General features: G+C 32.3%; 1 protein-coding gene across 2 annotated transcripts; it reads left to right on the forward strand.

The window, feature by feature from the left end:
• Positions 1-400: 400 nt before the first annotated feature.
• Positions 401-22,180, forward strand: LOC132696705 (uncharacterized). 2 transcript variants are annotated; one of them, XM_060661688.1, is made up of 6 exons: positions 401-703; positions 17,793-17,948; positions 18,488-18,712; positions 19,517-19,700; positions 20,792-21,210; positions 21,873-22,180. In XM_060661688.1, the coding sequence occupies exons 2-6, from the start codon at positions 17,897-17,899 to the stop codon at positions 22,001-22,003; spliced, it is 1,011 nt and encodes a 336-aa protein (XP_060517671.1). In that variant the 5' UTR covers positions 401-703; positions 17,793-17,896; the 3' UTR covers positions 22,004-22,180. The 2 variants fall into 2 exon arrangements, with proteins under 2 accessions (XP_060517671.1, XP_060517672.1); XM_060661689.1 differs by having other exon boundaries at positions 523-703; positions 19,532-19,700; positions 21,873-22,177.
• The last annotated feature ends 115 nt before the right edge of the window (positions 22,181-22,295 follow it).

Consider the following 22,295-nt stretch of genomic DNA (forward strand, 5'->3'; position numbering starts at 1 on the left):
TACGTCGAAAATAAACCCTAGTTTTTATATAAACATATGTCAGGAAACGCCTTCTTTCCGAGGTAAAGGCTGTTGAAATTCTAAGAAAAAACTACTTCTCTATCATAATTTTCAAACAACCTTACATTACATACAAATTTGGTACTGAAAAAATGGCTTGCTGTTCGAAAGCAGTATACAAAATGTTAATGAAAAATCGGTTTAAAAATTGTGATAAAAAATAGGTTTTAAAATGTCTCTTAAAATGTATCTTGGGAAACAACTTTTTGCGGACATATTTTTATATAAGAAACTAACACATTTTCGATGTAGGATATGCCATAAAAACTTGGTGCATAAATTTCGCAACACCCTGTATTAATTACTGAACACCCTAGTAGATGCAAGTAAATAAGCTTTGGGGTGGAGACCTGCTTATATGTGGTAAAGGGTAGCCGTTCTTCGTAAAGCAGAATCTCTGCGTCGGTAGCGTCGTACCTGAAAGACTTGCAGTCTGGTGGTTCCGTTTCGAGAAAAAAACGCGAATGGGTTTGATTTTATACTCATGTGTGTCGCGAACGCCGGAGTCTTCAGTCGGCATCCGGTAATAGACCGTAGTGTGCGAACGAGCTGGAGTATTATTTCGAGTTATCTGCTTCGTTCCCGATAGCATCATCAGTGAGGTGATACCAATCTTTCACACTTTGGTTCAATAATTGTTAAGGTAATTATTCGGGCTTTTGTCGAAATATCAACTATTCCTTGTTTATTTATTTTTTGGATTTTTTTTAATTATAATTTTGTTCTAAATTAATCGTCCATTTTATTTTTAAAACAAAAGGTCGAGGGCGAGTATCGTTTATATTTAGCGGCAATTATATTAGAAAGGACGCATAATTGCATGTTATTGTATACGTACGAAAAACAATTTTTTAAATAAATGTTTTTTTATAACTGTAATATTTTTTTAACAAAATCCTTAGTCAGAAAATAGCAGTATGTATTTTTGAAGAATATTATTTGAAAAAAGGATAAAAACACACGTGTTTGCCTATATTTGTGAATTTAACCAATTTTTTTTATTTCTCTAGAAGGGAAAACAATTTAAATTTTCTTTCAAATGATAAAATCAAGTTAACAATTTTTATATAATCATATTTACCTATTTTACTTATGTAATAACTCACAGATTTATTATTTATTTATTTAATTTATTAAGTGTCATTAAGATAGATCTAAATGTTTCCATGTTCGAAATATTCTATCATTTAAAAAATTAGTTATTATTTAGGACAGAATTATAAATTTTTAAAATGTCAATTGACCTCGTTCCAAATTTATTTCATAAATGGCGGTAGCAACTCCCATAATGACCAATTTTGGTAATCCTAGCGGTTTTCCACATTCTCACAGACGCATCTTGGGGATGTTTGATTTTAAGACACGCGGACATTTTCTTGCCTATAAAAAACGCTGAGTGCAATCGAAATCATAGACACCTACGCGCACACGTCAATTAGTTGTAAACACCGTGTCTTCGGTAAATACCACCTGTTGAAGTCGTGATTATAAAGACTGGTACCGACTTTGCTGCTTTGGCGACCATTTAGACCAAATGAACTGCAATTTTCTTTTGCGAAAATAAAAGGCTTTATTGCGCTTTGTCGCATCACTCACGTGCCTATATAGTAAGATGATATGGAGCAATTATCCTACAAATTCCAGGTTTAAGTGTTACATGGTACCTATTATTATCGACGATTAGCTGAACATTTAAAAAAAAATCCATTCAATTTCCGAAAGTAATATACAAAACACTTTGTATAATGCGGGTAATCAATATTTAATATAATGCAAAAATAATTCCTTAAATCATAAGCCGTATTTTCGCTTAGCAATTTAATAAAAAATAGTAAAATTACTACTCAGCTTAACTACATTAGTTTTATTTAGCGAGCAGCTTTACGGTATTTCTGTTAATTGAATTCATATTCATTTTACCTCGAAAGACTTTAATTCATTAGTTCACCAGCAAATTGGTCACGATGCTTTTATATAAATATTAATTTTTCTACTAGAAATCAAGTAGAACTATATTTTTAGAAATATAATTGATTTTTCCCATTATTAATTAAAGATAAACAGATCCTGCAAGTTATTAATGAAACATAGAATTGTATCAGAAGCTTATACTTTATTTAGATCGGAATCGTCTTGGATTCCGTCATGTTCCGTGTTTGTGAAATACCTCAAACGCGCACACGTGTGTCTAAACACAAATCATCTGTCGGTGCATTCCGGAAGTACGACTGGCCGTAATATAACCATTCTGAAAGAAATTGAACGTTTCTTGCATTCCTTTGATTTTGTAGTATGTCGATACATACTACAAAACTAAACGAATTCAACTATTTTGCCAGGGCGTTAAGTCAATAGCGGCAGCACATTCGACAGTTCAAAGTATTAGGGCAACTATAGTTCAATTCCGTAAAGAGAGAGTAGAAATAAACATCTTAGCTTACCACATAATCATTTATCTAACACCTTCCTCTGTCGGGTCCTACTTTGGCGTGTTAAAAACTTAAAAATTGCAAAATAAAAGAAATAATCATTAAAGATAAATGGTAATTACTTTGCAAGTTTTGCAAATAGAAAGACTGCATTTCTTAAATTATTATTAGATGATATTTTTAATGTGTAGCAAATTTGCTGATGAAAAATGAATCCCTCAAAAATTATTTTGGAAAAATTCGATATAGAACTTGCAGGAATACTTCTTAACTAATTCAAGATATTTGCCTCATTTTTACTTACTGGGCGTTAAATCATCTTCACCGCTCAAAGTTCTGACACACTATTGGTCGTCGACAATGAATCAACCATTATTTGACAACTTCCCCTAAATCCTTATCTTTGACTAGAAAAGCAGGTCGACGACGTGGTTGACGAGTTCATAGTTTTGAGGACTTTCTAGTTCAAAGAGTAAAAATAAACATCTTAGTTTATCAAATAATCAGCTATCTCAAATATAAATGTTGAAACACTGGAACCCTTAAATTCTTATTAAATAATATTTTTTAATGATTAGCAAATCCTATAACGATCATAAGCAATTTAATAATAAATGATAGCGCAATGAAATTCGCAACAAGGGAGATATGAAAAACTATTTGTATTCATAATTGTCAACTTATACTAATTTTTGTATTTAAAATGAATTTCTTGAAAATTATTTTTTTATTTAAGTTTTATCAAAAAGCATTTATTCATTTATCAAAATTAAGTAATCCCCCCCAGATATAATACACCTGTGCCAATGTTTTTTTGCAATCCTCTAAGCACTTCTGGTACAACCTTGAGTTCTTCCAGCGATTTTTTTTATCTTCTCAATCGTTCCAAATCTCCTTCCCTTCATGGATTTCTTGAGTTTTGGGAACAGGAAAAAGTCGCAGGAGGCAATATCCGAGGAATATGGTGGCTGAGACATGATTGTTGTTTTGTTTTTGGTCAAAAAGTTAAACACAAGCAAGGATCAGTGGGCAGGTGCATTATCGTGATGCAAAATCCATGAATTGTTTTCCCACAATTTGGAATGTTTTCTTCGTATTACTTCTCGCAAACGGTGCAAGGTAATACTCTTTATTGACCGTACGACCTTGTGGTAAGAACTCTTGATGTACTACACCATGATAATCAAAGAAAACAGTAAGCAAAACCTTGACATGTGATCGGTCTTGGCGATTCTGGGTTCTTCCGTTAGGACGACTGGGCTTTGGTTTCGACGTCATAACCATATAAACATAATTCGTTACATATCAGGATCATCATCGACGTCATTTAAGAGCTCTTGAGTGATGCTCTTTCGACGGTCCCTTTGTTCAAAATCAAGCAAAGTAGATTCACCATATGCCGTTGTCAACAAAATACAAAATTTTATACAAATCCTCTATTCGATTTTTTTTGACAGTTGGAAATCTCCGAGCACACAAAACACGTCTAACGCTTGTTTCTCACAAAAAAAGTAAATGTGCAAACTGGCTGGATCTGCGAACATATGTTAGGGACACCTCCTACGTGTGCACTGATATATTTTTGATGCTAAATCTAACAGGAAGTTGTAAAATATTGTGCTCGTAATATTATTGACACGCTCGTATAATCTTCGTTGTGGTGTCAGAAATATTTTTAGAAAATTTTTATTCACTTTATGCCAATATACTCGCCACGACTATAAAATTTACGACCGTGCATTGCTGTTTTGTTTGCCGCATTGGCAATTTCAAACTATTCCGCACCATTTTAAAGACAACTGAACCGATCGTTTGCTCAACTGGGAAAAATGGTCGTGGTCTGGCCGCGAAAACAAAATTTTTATCCTAATGGGCATTTTAGGCAATAAATTTCAATTGCGCTGACCATCTCTAACGTCTTCTCAATTGTTCACGATTTTTTGTTTATTTATTTTAAAAATATTAAAAGATATATGAAATTAATTGAACAGATAATAAAAATTACGGGAATAATCAGAACTTTTTGTAATAATTCATATACGCATATGCGTTGTTGTTTTTGTTATTAATTGAATGCTATTAATAATCCTTGCAATATGATATCTTCCATTGTTGCCGAAATGTAAATAGAAAAAATTTGAAAAAATTAAACGTCCTGTACTGCATTTCTTAACCGATATTCATACTAAAACTTTTTTTGTTGTAACTTATACACTTATTTTTGTTACTCGGTTCTGGGTAAATTCATATTGAAAGTTTTTAGATGTAGGTTAAAATTTTGAGTTAGATTTCTTGTGATGCTCGTTTCTGTTGCCCAATTTGTTTCATTCGGGCTATCATTTTCACGTGAGCAAGTTTCTCGCAATAAAATGCAAGGCCATTATATTTGGCATTTCAATAAGTTATAAACTTAAACACTTTCTCCGAAAATTGTCTTCACTTGCAGCATTTATATACCTGAAGTGCCGAAAAAATGCTCTCCTGTCCTTTATTTATTTTTATTTGTGAAAATCATGTTAGTATAGTGGAACATTTATGTCAACAATTAGCAACAATATACATGGCCAGTTTTTTTTTAATTCAAGCAAAAAACCAGAACGAAGTATACACGACCAGAAATTAGCAAAGATAGTGATGAGAAAACAGAGCGCTCATATTTCTCTTCGGAAATATTAGTTTTTTTTTGTCTTAGAGGTAATAAAAGAAGACACATTTTCGAAATTTTAGCCAACATAAAGTCAAAATATTTCATTCTTTCTCTTTTTCTCTTCTGATGTTACAGAAAATCTGAAATCTGATGTCAAACAGCAGAAGTAAGTTTCAGTTACTTGTATGTTTTGTTCGTTTTAGACGGACATAGCCACGATTTATTTACCACGGTTGACCATAAAAATGTTGGTTGATTCAAGTCTGATGTCAGCTAATGCCGCAATAATAAACATTTCACAATTACCTTTGTGATTCACTAAATTTTCTCGAAGTTTGGTTTGTTTAAATTGCGTTGATAACTACAAATAGTGCTGAAAAACCCAACCATATATTCCGTTCGAACCGTACGTTTCGATACAGGGTAAGTCGAAAGAAATATGCTGGTAGTGGTGAGGTAGAAATTACTCTAAAAAGTGCGCAATAGTCGCTGAGTACTCTATTATAAAAAATATTACAAATCAGGGAATATGAGAAAAAAAAATATCTTCTATGACCCTTTATTTAATAACGATTTTTTTGCCAAAATTAAGTACACAAATTAGTTTAAAATTTTCTATAATTATTGTAAATCATTTTCATTAAATCATACGAATGTGTTTCATTAAAACTATACGTAGATTATGAGCCACCTCGTATGATAATTTAAAACGCTACCATTATAAACAGCAGATGCTTAGGGTATTTCCTAATAGGCAAGCGCAAAAATGACAGCCGGCTACGTGCCATTTTATCGGTTATTTATTATCGGATTAAGGACGTTAAATCATCGATTTTTAAACTTTGATATCCTTAAACAGTAGCAATTGCAACACCGCGCAAATCACAGTTAATACGTGCCCATTTCGTAGTCGGTTGTCTGTTTCTATGACATCTGCCACGAAAGGATCTAAACTTTCAATGTAAATTCGTTTCTTAAGTATGTTTAAATGACTTCCATTTTAATTTTAATAGTATATAATGCAACGATTTTAATAAACAACACTTTAGTCACGAATGGATCACATGAATAAGGAATTGTTGCATACTGTAGTTTTTCTATGACTCTTAGTTTTTGATCAGTGCATCTTTTAGCACGAATGTATTTGCATGCAATTTATGGATACACCCCATCAGAAAATATACTTCAGCTTGCTCTTTACTCTTTCTTATTAAGTTTAGTTTGTAGTAAAAAAATGTAAAAAAAATATAAACTTCCCGAAAACTTAAAATAATTTAAAAATATGAACAAATAACATAATATCTGAACAAGCTGGGCACTATCGCTGCAGACGAGTGGGTCTTAATTTATATGTATGGGTACGTTCTCAGTTCCGAGATGTACTTATATGAAGTCGGAAGCTAAAAATGTGTAATTTCCATTCGCTCGACCTACGACCTAACCTGAAGTTCACAAAGATAAAAGGCTGTTTTTAGAGTACCCAGCTACAGCACTTAATGATTACCTGGGACTGAGATTTTTGCATGTTTGACGTGACAAAATGGATGGTGTTCGGTGGTTCTTATGCGAATGTGTTCGCGCCCACGGCAGTCCAAGATTTACTACCTCTTCCGCTGTTAGACTGGTCGTTTTTAAAATTAATACAAAGTTGTTCGCCTTAATGACACGGATCACGTACCATATACCGAGTAAATTTTAATTTAGTGTTCGTTTGATTGCTTGCGATTTCCAAAAGGCAATTTTCTTACCGTTTGCTACTTAAGACTCCTCTTGCGACCGTGAATAAGTTTTAGCTAACGTCATTTAAAATATCTCACAATGAAAAGAAAGAGAATAGCTGCCAAGCATTTAAGATTATTTTTCTTCAATTGAAGATTATATAAAAGAATACATTTAAAGACTTGTGTCAAATGGAAGAAAGGTCAAATTGAGTACACTCACACACCTATATCCGATGAATTTAGATGATGTGAGGAATTAAAAAATAGGCTTTCTAGAAAAACACCGCTTGAAATATTTTTTATATTTTTACACTCACACACCTATATCCGATGAATTTAAATGATGTGAGGAATTAAGAATAGGCTTTCTGGAAAAACACCGCTTAAAATATTTTTTATATTTTTTGATAACGGAGTGATTGATTTGATTTTAAAATTTTAGATAAAATATGCTCAAGACAATTATCACCATGAATTCTCGATGTCAAAAAATGAACTTTTAAATTTTGTAGGCATTTTATTGTTCTCGGGTCATCATTCATTGCCACATATTTAGCATTATTGGTCTACTGATGAAGACAAAGGAATTGATCTTTTAAAAAAGTGTTTGAGCCTCAATAGATTCCAATTGATAAATCAAAACTTGCACTTATCTGACAATCTGTTGGATAAAAATGATAAATTTTCAAAAGTTAGACCCTTCTTTGACGTAATAAATAAAAAAAATCTTCCGTTTGGCATATTTTCGTTCAACTTATCCATAGGTGAACAAATGGTACCTTACTTTGGCCGCCATTCCTGCAAAATGTTTATAAGGGGTAACTATTTCTACATTTAAAAACTAATGGTTATTTTGCCTCCGGTACTATCCGGGAAAATAGAACAAATAAATGACCAATGGAAAATCATTTGGACCGCTTATCCTATCTTTCAACATATGAATCTGAATCAAAATTTTCTATTGTCCGTTGGCACGACAATTCAGTTGTAACTGTGGTAAGTAAAGTTTCTAGCGTAGATGTCCAAAATGTAAAACGCTATAATAGAAAAGGACGGAAAGATGTAAATTTAATATGGGTGGGGTAGTTTTTAATGACAACGGAATTGCTAATTACAGGTGCCAGATATTTGGAAAAAAATGGTGGTTGTCTTTATTTTGTAACTCACTGGATTTAGTGGTGAATGCATGGATATTGTATAATATTGTCAACGAACAAAAGATTTCCCAGGTAGATTTTAAATCTTACATTGCTTTGCGACTTTTAGAAACTGATAAAACAATTACTCAAAGAAATCTTGCACCTGCCATAGATGAAGTGCGTTATGATAATCAAGGTCACCTCATGATTGTTCATGCTAATAAAGCCCGAAGGAGATGTAGAACCTGCCACAGCCACACAATTTACGTTTCTAATAAGTGTAATGTACATTTACACACTTTATGCTTTGCAAAATATCACCAAAAATGAAACTGGGTGTTACCAGTGGTGCGCTCACGCACCATAAAATATTATGCGTTTTTTTGTATCAAATCAGGTTCTATTTGGAAAGCGATCTACTTTTAGTTGTTTCCTGTCGAATTTGAACATTCTTTTGTATATTTATGCATAAGTTATATGTTACATCTTATGTGCCCCAAAACATTATTTAATGTTTTTTCCCAGTGGTTCGTTTACGCAGCAATATTTTTTTGTATGTTTCGAGTTTTTACTTTTTTTTGACACCTGTAATGTATTCTTAAGTGCAACAAAATAAATAATTTCAGAGCAAAAAAGTAATTTTTTATTTTTTTTTATGCTTGGGATAATATGGGTTAGAGCGTGGTTGCATGATGTGCGTTGAGGAATTTTAGTAAATTGTTTCATTATGATTGCATCTACCAGCACAGAAAATGTTCGTGTCTTAAGTGACTACAAGCAGTGGTAAATAAACTATGGATGAATAAAATTAGATCTATCATTGACTATTTGCCTATTTTAAATTGCCGCTATCAGGTAGCGATAGTGAACAAAAGTAAAGGGTAATTAACGAATCATAGTGAAACAACTATAGATGAACTCACAAAATGTTCATGATCAAAGATTTGTTAATTAAATTTAAATAAATTTAATGCCTATTGGTTCAATTTTGTCTATTTTGTTGCCATACAAAATTTTGTTTGCTATTATATAACAAATTGTTACTTTTGGTTAGTTATTTTTCAGTTCTCACGATTTTTTGTACATGTGCTCACCCCATATTTTATGCTTTTTCGGTAAAAAAAAGTCTCATACATACATGAGTGTTTTTCTTTCTAGAAATAAGTGGAAAAGATCCCTCTAAAAAACAAATGTTCTGTTGTATAAAACCTACCCGCTGTCACTTTAAATGAACTAGCTCATTGCAATATGCGCAGGTCGACATTTAAATATCAAAAATACCCACGCTAATTAACTTTTAAAACGTTTCTCGCATCTACTGGAACGGACTACAGAAAATTAGTAACAGGTGAAACCCCAAATCGGATTGTTTAACGTGAAGATCGTGTGTTTTATGTTTCACGCTGCGTTACCGCAGTTGCAAGCGTTAATTTGTGCTTTTCACTCGTTTATTGCAAAAAAAAAAACAGGACAAAACTATAAATCAGGACTTGAAATATTTATATAGAATCGGCGCCATGTGGTGTTATCAGAGAATAGAAAACGGGGTTTAACGGATTTCACTTAGATACGATTTTATCCATTTTAGGACTCAAACGGATTTTCAAATTGCGGTCTTTAGCGCTGTCTTTTGAAGAAAATATTTGTCTTTGGACTAGAGAATAAAAAGTGATAAAGTAGCAGAAAATGCGTTATAAAATTTGGCATACATACATACATGCTTCGAATTAGCCTTAAAAAAATGGAGGTTTTGATCATGTTTTAAAAATTTAGCGACCTATTTCAGTGCTTCATTTATATAGTATTACTGTGTACATGTGAATAATATGTTACATTTTGCAACTACCTTTAAATAAAGGTATTTAAGTCGACCCCGACTGTACGAGTAGTCAGCAGCACCATTTTTAGCTAATCTACGATAAAGGTTGTCGGAAAGGGATTGTCTAAATAAGTAATTTTTACTATTTCTTTTATTTTGATTTATAACGATTTAATGACTTATTAAACACGGCTTTCATTATCGAGATTTTTTTGTATTTTACACTCTGTATTCGTAAATCGGTGCCTCTGTAAATGTGATCTTTTATTCTTATTGAAACATACTTAGGGAGCACCCTATATAAAAACTTGTAGTTGAGGTTTGCCCCATCAAACATAAATCTAAAAATAAATTTATGTGTTCCGTGATTTTTTTGAAGGAACGGCCAACTTAATGATATGTTGCACGAAAGAAAAAGCAATAGGCGATTCTTTACGACCTTTAGTTGTCACCGTCGTCAGACGAAAAGCTGTAAAACAGACAATAAATTGTTAATGGTAACTTTCGACACAAAATCTAATGCGATAAATTGCATCAACGTTAATTTTAAGTAACCTTAACAGAACATTGAACAAAAAGAGTTACAGAAATATTATATAAATTAATTTAATATCTAAAACAAATAAAACAAAAGAAAACACTAAGTTAGCATGAATTTCAGCAACCATTAGAGAAAAAAACTTCTCGTTTTGACAGATGTAAGATCATCATCAGCGCCATTTGTTTCGTTTTTTGAATCGTTTTTACTTTTTCTAGTGGTTGCTCTGTAAATATTTTTTATACCATTTTCAGCCACTGAATTAGATTAATGTTGGTATTTTTTAGATAACGATGACCAGTTAAATGGTTCACAGGTACTAATTATTACCAGGTATTATTATTATTAAAATTTGTGTTTTGTGACATGTATTTATAAACAATAGAAAAAATATTTGTTTAAAAAAATATTTCTGACCCTGGTTAAATCATATTTCATTCCTATTAAACCCGTTGTTGCTTGAAGATACATATGATTTTTTTGACAACAGATTAATTAGAAAATGTATATGGTAGTGTTTATGACGAGAAGTCATTCTTTCGATTTGGCTATTGCGAAAGTGAATTTGGCAATAAAGGTAACCCGTGGATAAGTAGAACCTAAAAAATAATTGGTATATATTTTTACGTTTCAGATACACAAAACGAAGAGCATACGAGTAGACGTGATCTATATTCCGAATGTAAATTAGCTATTGTGCAATACAACTCTGGTTGGTCTGCGATGATGTATAATGTTTATTGGGCATTCTGACCTAAATTATATCAATATAACGAATCTTTATTAGCAAATTAAGCGAAGTGAAAATTGTGCCACCCAAGGAGACTTTCGCATTTGCTGTTCATATATTTCAAAGACGTTATGGGTCATTCATTTTTTAGTTGGTTAGTGACGTCATCGGTTACTCTAGGCAAAAATATTGTCTCTTATACACTATTAATTTGTGCTGTTCGGAACATTAATCTCACATGCATAAAATTTGGTCGTTTTTTCTGTTGATAGAAGTTTGAGAGAGAGAAATAAATAATGTTCGTGCGGGAAGAGATGACGTCATTGTTTTTTCTACTGGTATTGATATTTTTTAACTTCATACGATTGACTACATTTGTTTTTTTTTTAATTCCTGAACAACAAATTATTATAGACTTCCAAGTTTTCAGCTTCAGAAGTAACCTTCTAGATGCGACTCGTGTGGTCGATTTCATTCATAACCATCGTTTTTTTTTTCTGTCCGCAAAGATTACCGTCGCATTTTTTCGGAACACAATTAGTCGAGATTAGTCTACCGAGGAAACTCAGGTCTCTTGTTCGATGTTATCAGACGTGAGGCCTTTTGTAGACCGTTTTTCGGAGTGGCATAAATTTGCATTTATAAGACCGCATTCCCTAAACGCTGTGCGTTTGGTCGGTTTTGACCTGATTTACTCGGAATTTTTAAAGACGCCGAAGTCACTTTTGCAAAAATAAAATACATTGACGATGACGTACGTTTGTAGATATTGGTAATTAATAAACTGCCACTAATTAGACTGGAGGCGATACATAAAATTTTAAGCGGCTGAGCAAATATACCTTAGCTTGGAACAAGATAGAAGCGTAATTTTAGATGGAAAATAATTAACTTTCATTTCATTAAAACTTAATTTAGTTTAATATTTTTGATGATGTCCTTCAGCAAACCAAAACTATGGCTGACCTAAACAAATCTTATGAGTATTTTTTATGTCATTTGTATATGGACTTTCGACGATGAAATACTGAATTTTTGTGCTTTGGTCTTCCTCACACCTCAACACCTTTTCTTGTGACTATCTACGACTGATTTACCAACAAACACATCTTTTTCAAACCTGCAAAATCTTGTTTTTTAAATAGATACGACATGACATTTTTGGTCAAAAGTCACTCAAACTAAAAGAAATTAAATTGAATAATATATAGGGTGTCCCAATTAAAATAAGGAAGGTAGAAAGGGAGCCTCGAATAACCCTCGATTAAAAAAAAATTCAGAAAGTGTTTTTTAACCTCGAAACGGACGGCTACCGTGAGAAACCATGCAGATATAAATTAATATTGTACTGTTATGCTCATGTGGGTATTTATATATACGTACTTTCCATAAGGATCGATCCATCGATGCGATGGCTCTGCAAATTGATTGGTACTGAAATAAACAAACTTCCGACGTAATATATTATGCCGAATGGAGTCTGCAAGATGTCTACTTCACCGGCGATTTTAATAACGAGGAAGAAATCGAAACCGGTGTTTGCTTTACATTTAACCGAAGTGCTTGGAGATGTTATATTGACGACATGAACCGCAACATGCATGGTGCATTCTAAAATGGCTGCAAATGCTGTTTCTTTCGTTCGATCTTTTAGAAAGACTGATATTCACGATATCCACTCATACGCTTCATTTTCATTTTTTCCTTGTCGATCCATTTATTAAAATTAATAAGTACATATTTAAGGTTTGAAACTTGTAAGTTATACTTTATGTTATTGAAAAATTCTCTATATTATGTGACTAACCAGCCGAAGAAAGATTTGAGGAAATAAACATTCATTTTTATAAAATTGTACTAGGGTTACTTGTCCAAAAGCTTGAGTTGTTGATCAAAACTTGCGAAACTAACCATGGAGCTTTAAAACCTGCAATTGTTTCTATAGAAATTTATAAACTTTCAAGGACAATAAATATTTTGACATAGCGATCACACCCGCAAAAGTGGGCTTGAAAATTACATATAATTTGTTGTCATGTTTTTATTTAAGGGAAATTCATAACGACCAGTCATAAAATAGGTAAATAATATAATCAAACGACACATGATTTCAATTTAACTTGCAAAACCGTGTAGTAGCAAACAATTACAACAATTGCAAATTTATGAATTATCGGCACTTTATACAATAATGTCAAATGTCAGCAAAATAAAAACGTTAGAAACAGGAAGACGTGGGGAGTTATCTATCTACCTGCAATAAAACCCATTTAATAGTCCTAGAGCTAATGTAAAATACAATTTCCTAGTTATGAAATTTAGTGAGTGCTAATTCAGAAAAAAAAATCTATTATTTCATTTTTGCATGTCATACATATTTATACACTTTCATGTAATTTTGGTGAAGGAAAATAATTAAATATTTTTAGTTTTTAGCAGTAATAGTGACGAATTCAATGACACAGCATTTAGATATACAGGGTGGTACGAAAAAGTAGGGCAATCTCTTAACATTATATCCTTTTGACTATTTTCAATATTAGATGATGTAAAAGTTACCCTTTCAAATTTTATATTGTCACACGCAGTCTCGGTAGGATTTTTCTCAAAAAAACTCAAAAAAGTAATGAAAAATTAGGTTCATCTTTGTTTAACTCTAGTAAAATTTTGATTTGAAGCTATTTTACGAGATATTTTTACTTAATTGACCGTGTGTTGCGACTTTTTAACAATTATCAGATAAATAATAACTGATGGACATAACAAAAATTTGTTGCTTTTAAAATTTTGGTTTGGTTTAATTAACTTCTCGAAAAATGTTGGTCAAATAAAAACGTAATTTATAATTGCAACTAATTCAACTAAAAATATATATGATTAACTTTTTTGTAACACCCTGTATTTTCTTTTTAAATCTCTTTAATTGTTTTCTTATATTCGAAATATCCGTAACAACTCCGAGGTCCGACTTAATTAAAGAACGTAATTATTTTTCCGTAAAGTTGACAAATTGCTCTGCTGATAGATATTTTAATTGATATCTGCGGATCTATTTCTGTGTCAATTTAAATGGCGCGTTACTCAGGATACTATTTTTAGCCGGTTGTGGTAACAATTAAAAAACTTATTAGGTAAGCGGCGAGGACATAAATTTCATTAAAAAGAGTTGCTGCATTTATTATCGTTTTGTTTGATTCCTCATTCATAAATAAACTAGTGTTGACATCATAATTATAACATCTCCATTCGCTGATTATTTCAATTTTAATTGATGGTTATGCGGCGATGATGTTAGTGCACCGTTGCTTTTATCTTTCTGAAAATCTCGGGAAAGGCTAATGGGTTTGCAATTACACAAATGATATATTGTTTCTTCAGAGGTGACTCTCGACAAATTATATTCTAATCACAGACTGTAGCCCTTAATTTTTTGTTGGCGCGGAATGCGCAAACACAAACTATCCCTCTTAATTAGTTTTAATTAACTTTTGTATTGCATGGCAGTAGAGCACTAAGTTAGGAAAACCGGTGATTACTTAATTTGTTAAGTTTAATGTTTATATTAGCGTGTTAAAATTGGTCAATGATGATACGAAAATGTGGTCCTGACCAAATAAGTACACGTCGTATTGCGTGGGAGTGTAACAAAAGGCCATTTAAAGCGATTAAATGTTCCTACGGGTTCTAATTTTAAGGCTTTAATGTTAGTAATAATACCAGTATATTTGTAGGTCAGCAACCGAGGAAGCATTCGAATATTTTTCTACGAACGTGAATTAAGTGAAACAATAAATTCTCCCACATAAAAAATACACCGAGTTTTCAACTAGTAAAATGAGGTGAAAAATTCCATCCTTCAGTTCACAGAATGTGGACTTAGTCGAGCGATTGGAAATTAGTTTCAGGAATATTTAAATGAACGAACCTAAGTAAAATAAAACGCACATGATGGGTTGTCTACCTATGGGTTGTCCCAAGAAATAGTGTTGGGTCGTTTAGTTTCACGCTTTGAATTTTGACATTTGTCAATTCTGACAGTCATGTCAGTGAACGTATTCGTGTTGTTTTGCGAAAATGTACCCAAAAACTAACGGTCGCAGAAAAAGTATAGTATGCAACACGTTCGGGAAACTCGTGAGTCAAACGCCGTTTACCGCACTTGTTGCATAATATACTATTATCAATGTGTGGACATACCATACTTTTTCTATGACTAGTAGTTTGGTTAGTTTGTAAAATAGCTCAATCAAATTGACTGAGTAACACGTGACATGACCATCAGAAGACAGACAGACATAAAAATACCATAAAAATCTATCGAAAACATGTGATGGCTCCCAAACCGGTGACAAAAGTACCGGAAGTGACCGAAATTGCTCGCGAACTTGGGTAAAGAAGCTGTCGTATTAAAATGAAGCTTCCGCACGTTTGATCGCTGAATTACTGAAATTACTAATCCATGAAATTACTAATGGTTGATATGTTGCGGATAGCTGATATTGTAAGTGTTAAACAAAGCCCGGATACTATATTGTCTGTATTTAAAAATAACTTTTACGGAATAATCTCTTTAGAGCTTTTAGAGAGACTTACACTATAGTGAATTACCTAAAGGATTAAACTTTAAATGGTAATATAGAAATTATATAAAACACATTATTGTATTTTAATATATGTTCTGTTAACTTTTTTGCTGTTATGTTTAGCTTTAGTTTTTTATAATTAAAACTGTTTAAAAAAATAGAAAGAAAGACAAAGTATGACTGGCTAGCAAAAGGAGCTAACTTCTCTGCTCATTGTGAGGTGTTTTGCGTCATAATAATCTCTATGAGTGTTTAAAAATGTATCACATCTATTCTAGAGATGTTAATTTTAGAGAAATCTAATACGATAATGGACATTCTCGAGACCTTAGAGGGCTTCAACTTTGAGCGTACCGTTATTCACTGCTCGAAAAATATTTATTCATGTGAGCTTCTTTTCTTTTCTCTCTGTTTTTCCGTTCCTTTCTTCTTCATACGGTAAAATTATAAGTAAACAAATCTGAATGATGACTTCGTTTCGTTTCGTTTCGTATACCATGTCTTACGAATGCCATACCTTACGATAAATGTCAATTATTTTCTTATGCGCGCGTGTTTTATTTCATTTCGACCTGATCTATCGATTAGTTCAGTTATTCGTACAAAAAAACTGTCAATATTGATACTCATATCTGTTGAAACTCCGACTCCTTGTCCTTAAAAGGCTAATTTAGGTTGCCGCTAAAATGTGGAGCGGGTTAATAAAAAAACTTAAATTAGGGTTATTTTCACAATCTTTGGCTTTTACGGCATTTTAACGAAAAAATGTCGCACGTTACATCGAGTTTAGGTTCGTTAATTTTACGACCTTGTTTTTCTTTCAAGGTTGATCATTGTGAAAAATCGAATCCTGCTGAAAGCTGGTCGGTCGTTCCAAATCACACGCTCAATTTATTTAGCAAAGCGAGAACACGAAATGACCACACGTTATAATGAGCTGAACCCGTACAATAACATGTTTTATTGAGTAAAAAGCAAGTTGGGCGTTAAACTGGTTCTTGAACTTGACCCATATGCTTTCTCTAAGTTGTGTTAATAAGAACCTAAAAATAGATATTTGCGATTTGTTTAGCTATTGCCGCGTTAATATTAATGGATGGTAATTGAAACTTTTAGAAAAATATGTTGTTCTGATTACGCGCGTGATGTCATGCATGGTGACTCGTGCTGATGGTTATCACACCCACCTCGACTTGTCTTTGTAATGTACTGTAATAATTAATTATTGTGGTAATTTTTTGGTTCTCTTTTATTTGTTTTTCTGTTTTGAAACAAACGAAACTAAAAGTTAGAAAATATTACTTGTAAAACATTTATATTACACTAAAATGAACCCGGAGGAAGAAGCATGAGTGCTATTAATAGAACAACTCCTCGCGTAGTAAACTAGTATCCAAAACTAAGTATAAATTAAAAAATAAAACAATAAGTGCGATTTGACTGAAATGCAATTTAATGTTTACAGAAACCATTGTAATACAGTTTAGCATAAATTAGAGAGAAGCTTCATTTTTAAACCTTTTGCGATTGTATATATTTTATATACTATTTTTTTCTATTTTTACAATTTTATTGAAATTAGACCACAAACATTTTATTAAAATTATTAAAAAATATACTCAAAATTAGTTTGGTTAATTTGAGTCAAACAGCAAAATAAAATTTCATGTTTATTAGCCATTGCTTTCATTAGTGAATTGCTAGGAACTTATAAATAGTTTAACATATATTTTTATTATTAACATTACTGCAATCCTTTATCAAAAACAGATGCTGTGACAATTCCTATTTTTTCTATTTTTGGTCTGTTTAAGGCTGAGCAAATAAAATTCAAAAGCAGTAAAGCTAGCGCCTTTAATCAACAGTTTTATGCGGCGTTGTTAATAAAATGCAAATAAAAGCATTTTAAGCCTCGCATTTTAATTCGTGGAAATGAAATCAGTCTAAACATTAGTTCCATTTTTAGTTCATTTCCAAGTCGGAAAATCCAGTAATATATCACTCGCTAGGAGGAATTAAGTGGGTATATAAAATTGGTTAATGGAGTTGGTTCCTGATTTGAAAATTTCGGCTGTTAAATAATAATTCGAACTGAATTCGGTTAATATTGATACGGTTATTTTCAGGACACGGACGGCAAACTAAAAGATCGTGTGAATGAAAATGTAGTTTTCCTTTATATACGATATGTTCGAGGACGAATTTCAACTGGATTGATAATACGACAACTATGAGTTGGAAAATTTTGGAAATATTGATCGCGATCGTTTGTGTAACATCAGGTAAGTGCTGTACGAAATGTTATAACGAAATCACCAATGAACAATATGTCCTAATTACAATTTTGCGTATAATGTTTAAATTAAACGTCATTTAATTATAATTCAGGATAAAAGCTCACTTTATTCAAAAAAATTTAATTTTATGAATGATATTTTTAAATTATTTATGAATTATGTGCTGCACAACTATGGTTTCTGGAAATTTATTTCAAAACATTTTATAATAAGGAGTAAGTCGAACAAAATGATTGCACATTGAAATAAAACAGATACTAAAATAAATAAGAACTACAAGTTCAGATTTTCACGAAATTATATATTTCTTTGACATGAAAATTGTTTCGACTATACCGTGTCTTTATCAAATGTGATCACATTCGATAAAGACACGGTGTTGTCGAAACAATTGTCATGTCAAAATATATAATTTCGTGAAAATCTGAACTTTTAGTTCTTATTTATTGTGATAAATGGATTTTCATCAAGTAAAAGCCACCTCAGTTCAAAACGGATATTCCCTGAAATAAAGATTATTATAGTAACTGGTGCGCAAGAAACACCGGAAAAGCAACTGGTTAAAAGGAGTTACGTGTGTCCTCCAAATTTCGTCAGGTTGAGTCACAGGTGTTACTTCTTCAGTGGGGAACAAGCCACATGGCAAGAGGCCTATTATCAGTGTCAATCCATGCACAGCAACCTGGCCATAATAAAGAACAACAATCAGGATAAGCTTATAAGGAAGACGTTGAACAGAAAGACGTTGGGTAAGTAGGTGACCGTAAGTAATTGTAGATTTCAGTAGTTACACGCGGTTCAAGTGCCCAACAGATATAATCACTAATGGTGGTTTCAAATCGACAAGCCGGCGAAAACAGGCGGGAAGTTAAGTCAACAGAACTGATTCTTTTTTAAAAATTTCGATTATGGTTTGATGACTAATTCGTATGTATAGGTTTAATTTTAATTTTTATCTTTCCGTTGCTCGGTTGAGTCTAATAAATAAAGGAGGAAATGAACATAATGTGGTATAATAATCTTTCATTTCACTGATTCCACCTCGTGTATTTACCATTTATGCTATTACGTATTTATTAAATTTAATTTTTAAAAATGTATTCAAAGTATTTCGTTGTTGAGGAGGCCGCCAAAATTACCAATTTAAAGTAAAAGTGCTTAAGAAATGATTTGTTAATAAATAAACGTTGCCAAATCTTCTATTTATTCATAAAGATTTAAATATATGTACAAGGTGGCGTCACTAAAACTGAAATTGTCACTTTTTTTGTTTTAGAACTATGTCGTTTATTTGACAAGCTTTTAAGAACATTGCCATAAAAAATCCTTTCTAACTTTTGTTAAAAATGTTTTTATTATAATTTTTAAGGTTATGGTGTATTTTAAATACTTCAACTGATAATTGTTAGTAATTTCATACATTGTTGTCTTGTGTTGTTTTTCTTCGAAAACTTTTCGATGTTATTTGATCGCAAAAATATCGTTTCTACCAATATTCTAAAAAAAATCTCATGAAGAAAAAGAATTCGACCAGATGGACATATGATATTTAGTATCTTTTATTGCAGAACCTCTGGAAAGGTGGTTGGGAGGAGTTTACGATTGGCATCAAAAACAGTGGAAATGGGCCGCTTCCGGGAAGCCTTTGACCTATAAAGGATTTGCTGCCGATGAAAATCAGAAAGACAACAGTTTAAAATGGCACTGCATTATCATTGATCCTTCTGCGCAATTCAGGTAATTCTACTTCGACCAGAGTTATAGTGCTTATACGATCAACCACAATATTAACTTTGCCTACTGTTTATTACTCCAATAGCGCAGCCCCTTATAGAACACCCTGCCGAGCAAACCCTTATCCGTAACTATTCCAGGGCCGTCCTAGGAATTTATCTACCTACGCTTGCAAGCGGGATATCAGTATGTTTTCAGTCTTTTTCGCCGAGCAATTCTTTTCTATTACGTTCTATGTCACTTGTTTTTATTGCTTTTCCTACTTCCCCTTTTGAATTTCCTATAAAATTGTAAACATTCAAAACAATTTGTTTAGCAGCAGTCTTCTAAATTGTCATTAGGTTCGACTACCATCTCCACTTTGTCTTCAAATTCTGAGGTGTTTTTCATGTCTTCTTCTAACAGGGGCACATCTGCGTTATTCCACGGTTTCCACATTTTAAAGTATTAAAAAACAGGAACCTACAAAAAATGTTTATTTGTAAGATTCTAATAAATATTTATCTGTATTCTTATGACGTACCTTTATCTACTGCGAATATAATCTATAGTTTTAAAAAAGACTGTTGTTGTTTAAAAATCAAAGAACTATGTAGAAGACATAAAAATACAAAAGAAGAATGTTGTTAATCAACAGGCACACAAGACAAAAATCATTATTTTCAAACTTACCTGTAAGATAAATAAAGTACAGGTACTTGCCCTTACCCTTTGAACTATCCATTGAAAACAGTCTCGCAGGGTCACATTCAAATACCTCCTTAATATATAGGAACATATTGCAATTTAAATTATACTCTTTTACATATAATCAAATAATCAAATTTAAAACGGTCCATTTACGTTTCAAATAAAAAATTCAATTTTCTACAAATATTCGTTGCGGTCCATCTCACGCAATACCTACTTAACGGATGATTATTTTATCTGTTAGGATGGGTTTTACCACGGTCCTGCGAAGGTCTGCGGTTAAGGCTTAAAACGACAAAGCAATATATGTATTGCGTATTACTTTAGACGCGTAATTATAGACGAAAATATTTTTTGATAACTGCGAAAATAGCACCACTCCAAAACGTGCGTTTTTTCTCCAGGTGGAGCAGTCGAAGTTGCCTCGAGCGGAAGCATTTCATCTGCCACAAAAAACTCATGACAGTAACCAACAGAGATAAGAAGAAGCTCCTGCGACAGTACAACGTGAATAAACTCAACGAAATACCGGTTCCCGACATACAAGGCGATATTCTCGATAAAAAATCCGCAGCTAATTTAAAGCTACACCGACCAGCGAACTTATACCAAATCGAATTAAACAAGGACCTTAATGCTCAATACGCATATAGAACCAACAAAAGGAAAAAAAATAAAAAGAACAAATGGAAACTACCTCCACCTCAGATCCGTCAGTATACCAATGGTACCATATACGTGGAAAAATCTGCGGTGGACAATTCAGACGTTCCCACAGTGGTGACGGTCGGGAGCAGCTACAATAGGAAACGGAGAAATAGAAGTGAGTACAACCCTGGGGAAAAGTTATTTTCTTTTCAACAATTTTACTACTGTCCCACTCCATCGTGCTTAGCCCTTTAAATGAAAAATTATTTATTATGTATTATCCTTAAATTTAACTTTTGATTCCATTTAGCCTATTTCATTTTATCTTTCTTAAATCGATTTCAAATCATTTCATTTTTTTTACCTTCGTCTCGCGGCAAAAAGCATAATTATTAATAATAATTTTTCAGGAGAAGCAAAAAACGAAAATGAAACTTTGCATACATCATTGTGACTTTGAAAACGTTGCGTTAGTAAGTTAACTATGGATCACTTTAAACGGTATTCAACAAAATGTTTACATTAAAGGATTAATAATTAATTTAATTAACTCAGTTTTCAAATATTTTGCACTTACGTTCTTGCGCACAACCTTCTTGCTTCGGCAATTTACACTACTTTATTATACGATATTTTTTGTTGGTTGTTAGACAAGATAATTTTCCTTTATTTAATTATCACTAGGGGAGTTTCTTGTAACTTCAATGAAATTAAATCTAATAAACAAAAAATTTCTTCGATAACGACATATCTTATTGACAAATGGCGGGGTCACAAGATATTGTAAAATTTTGTTTATCCGTTGCATTGTGTTAATCAGGCATCTTTCTATTTTAGTCAAAGATGACGAGTTGCTGAAGAAACCCATGGGCAAGCTAAAATGGCGAACGTACAAAGAAATGGACATAAAACACCCGTTGCACCCTCGTCCCATAGTTGAGGAATTTAATTTGGTGAAAGAGCGGTGAAATTTTGAGCGAATTTTTGTGTAATTGTGCGTGTGCATATTTATTTTCCAAATACGAGACGATCGATAACAACTTTTTAAATATATCAATCGTTTATTACTAAGCAATGTACATAATTCTTACTTGAATCCTAAATGTCCAATATTTATTTTTGAGAACGTGCTGCTTGCAAATGCAAATACATATTTTTATATAGTATTTATTTGTACTTCTTTAAGCCTTTCAACTTTCCACAAGACAGATTGAAAAGAGCGAAAAAATATTTTTGGAAACTATTGTTCTTGTTGCACTG

This window comes from Cylas formicarius, unplaced genomic scaffold (genome assembly GCF_029955315.1).
Source record: "Cylas formicarius isolate icCylForm1 unplaced genomic scaffold, icCylForm1.1 PGA_scaffold_1__22_contigs__length_36826433, whole genome shotgun sequence".
Classification (NCBI taxonomy): Eukaryota; Metazoa; Arthropoda; class Insecta; order Coleoptera; family Brentidae; genus Cylas; species Cylas formicarius.

What these genes read in the sequence shown, in the direction of transcription:
- LOC132696705 (XM_060661688.1), top strand. Translation starts at nt 17,897, where the DNA reads ATGAGTTGGAAAATTTTGGAAATATTGATCGCGATCGTTTGTGTAACA. An exon ending in GTTGAACAGAAAGACGTTGG is followed by an intron (nt 18,713 to 19,516) that starts GTAAGTAGGTGA and finishes TATGATATTTAG; the next exon opens with TATCTTTTATTGCAGAACCT. An exon ending in GATCCTTCTGCGCAATTCAG is followed by an intron (nt 19,701 to 20,791) that starts GTAATTCTACTT and finishes TTTTTTCTCCAG; the next exon opens with GTGGAGCAGTCGAAGTTGCC.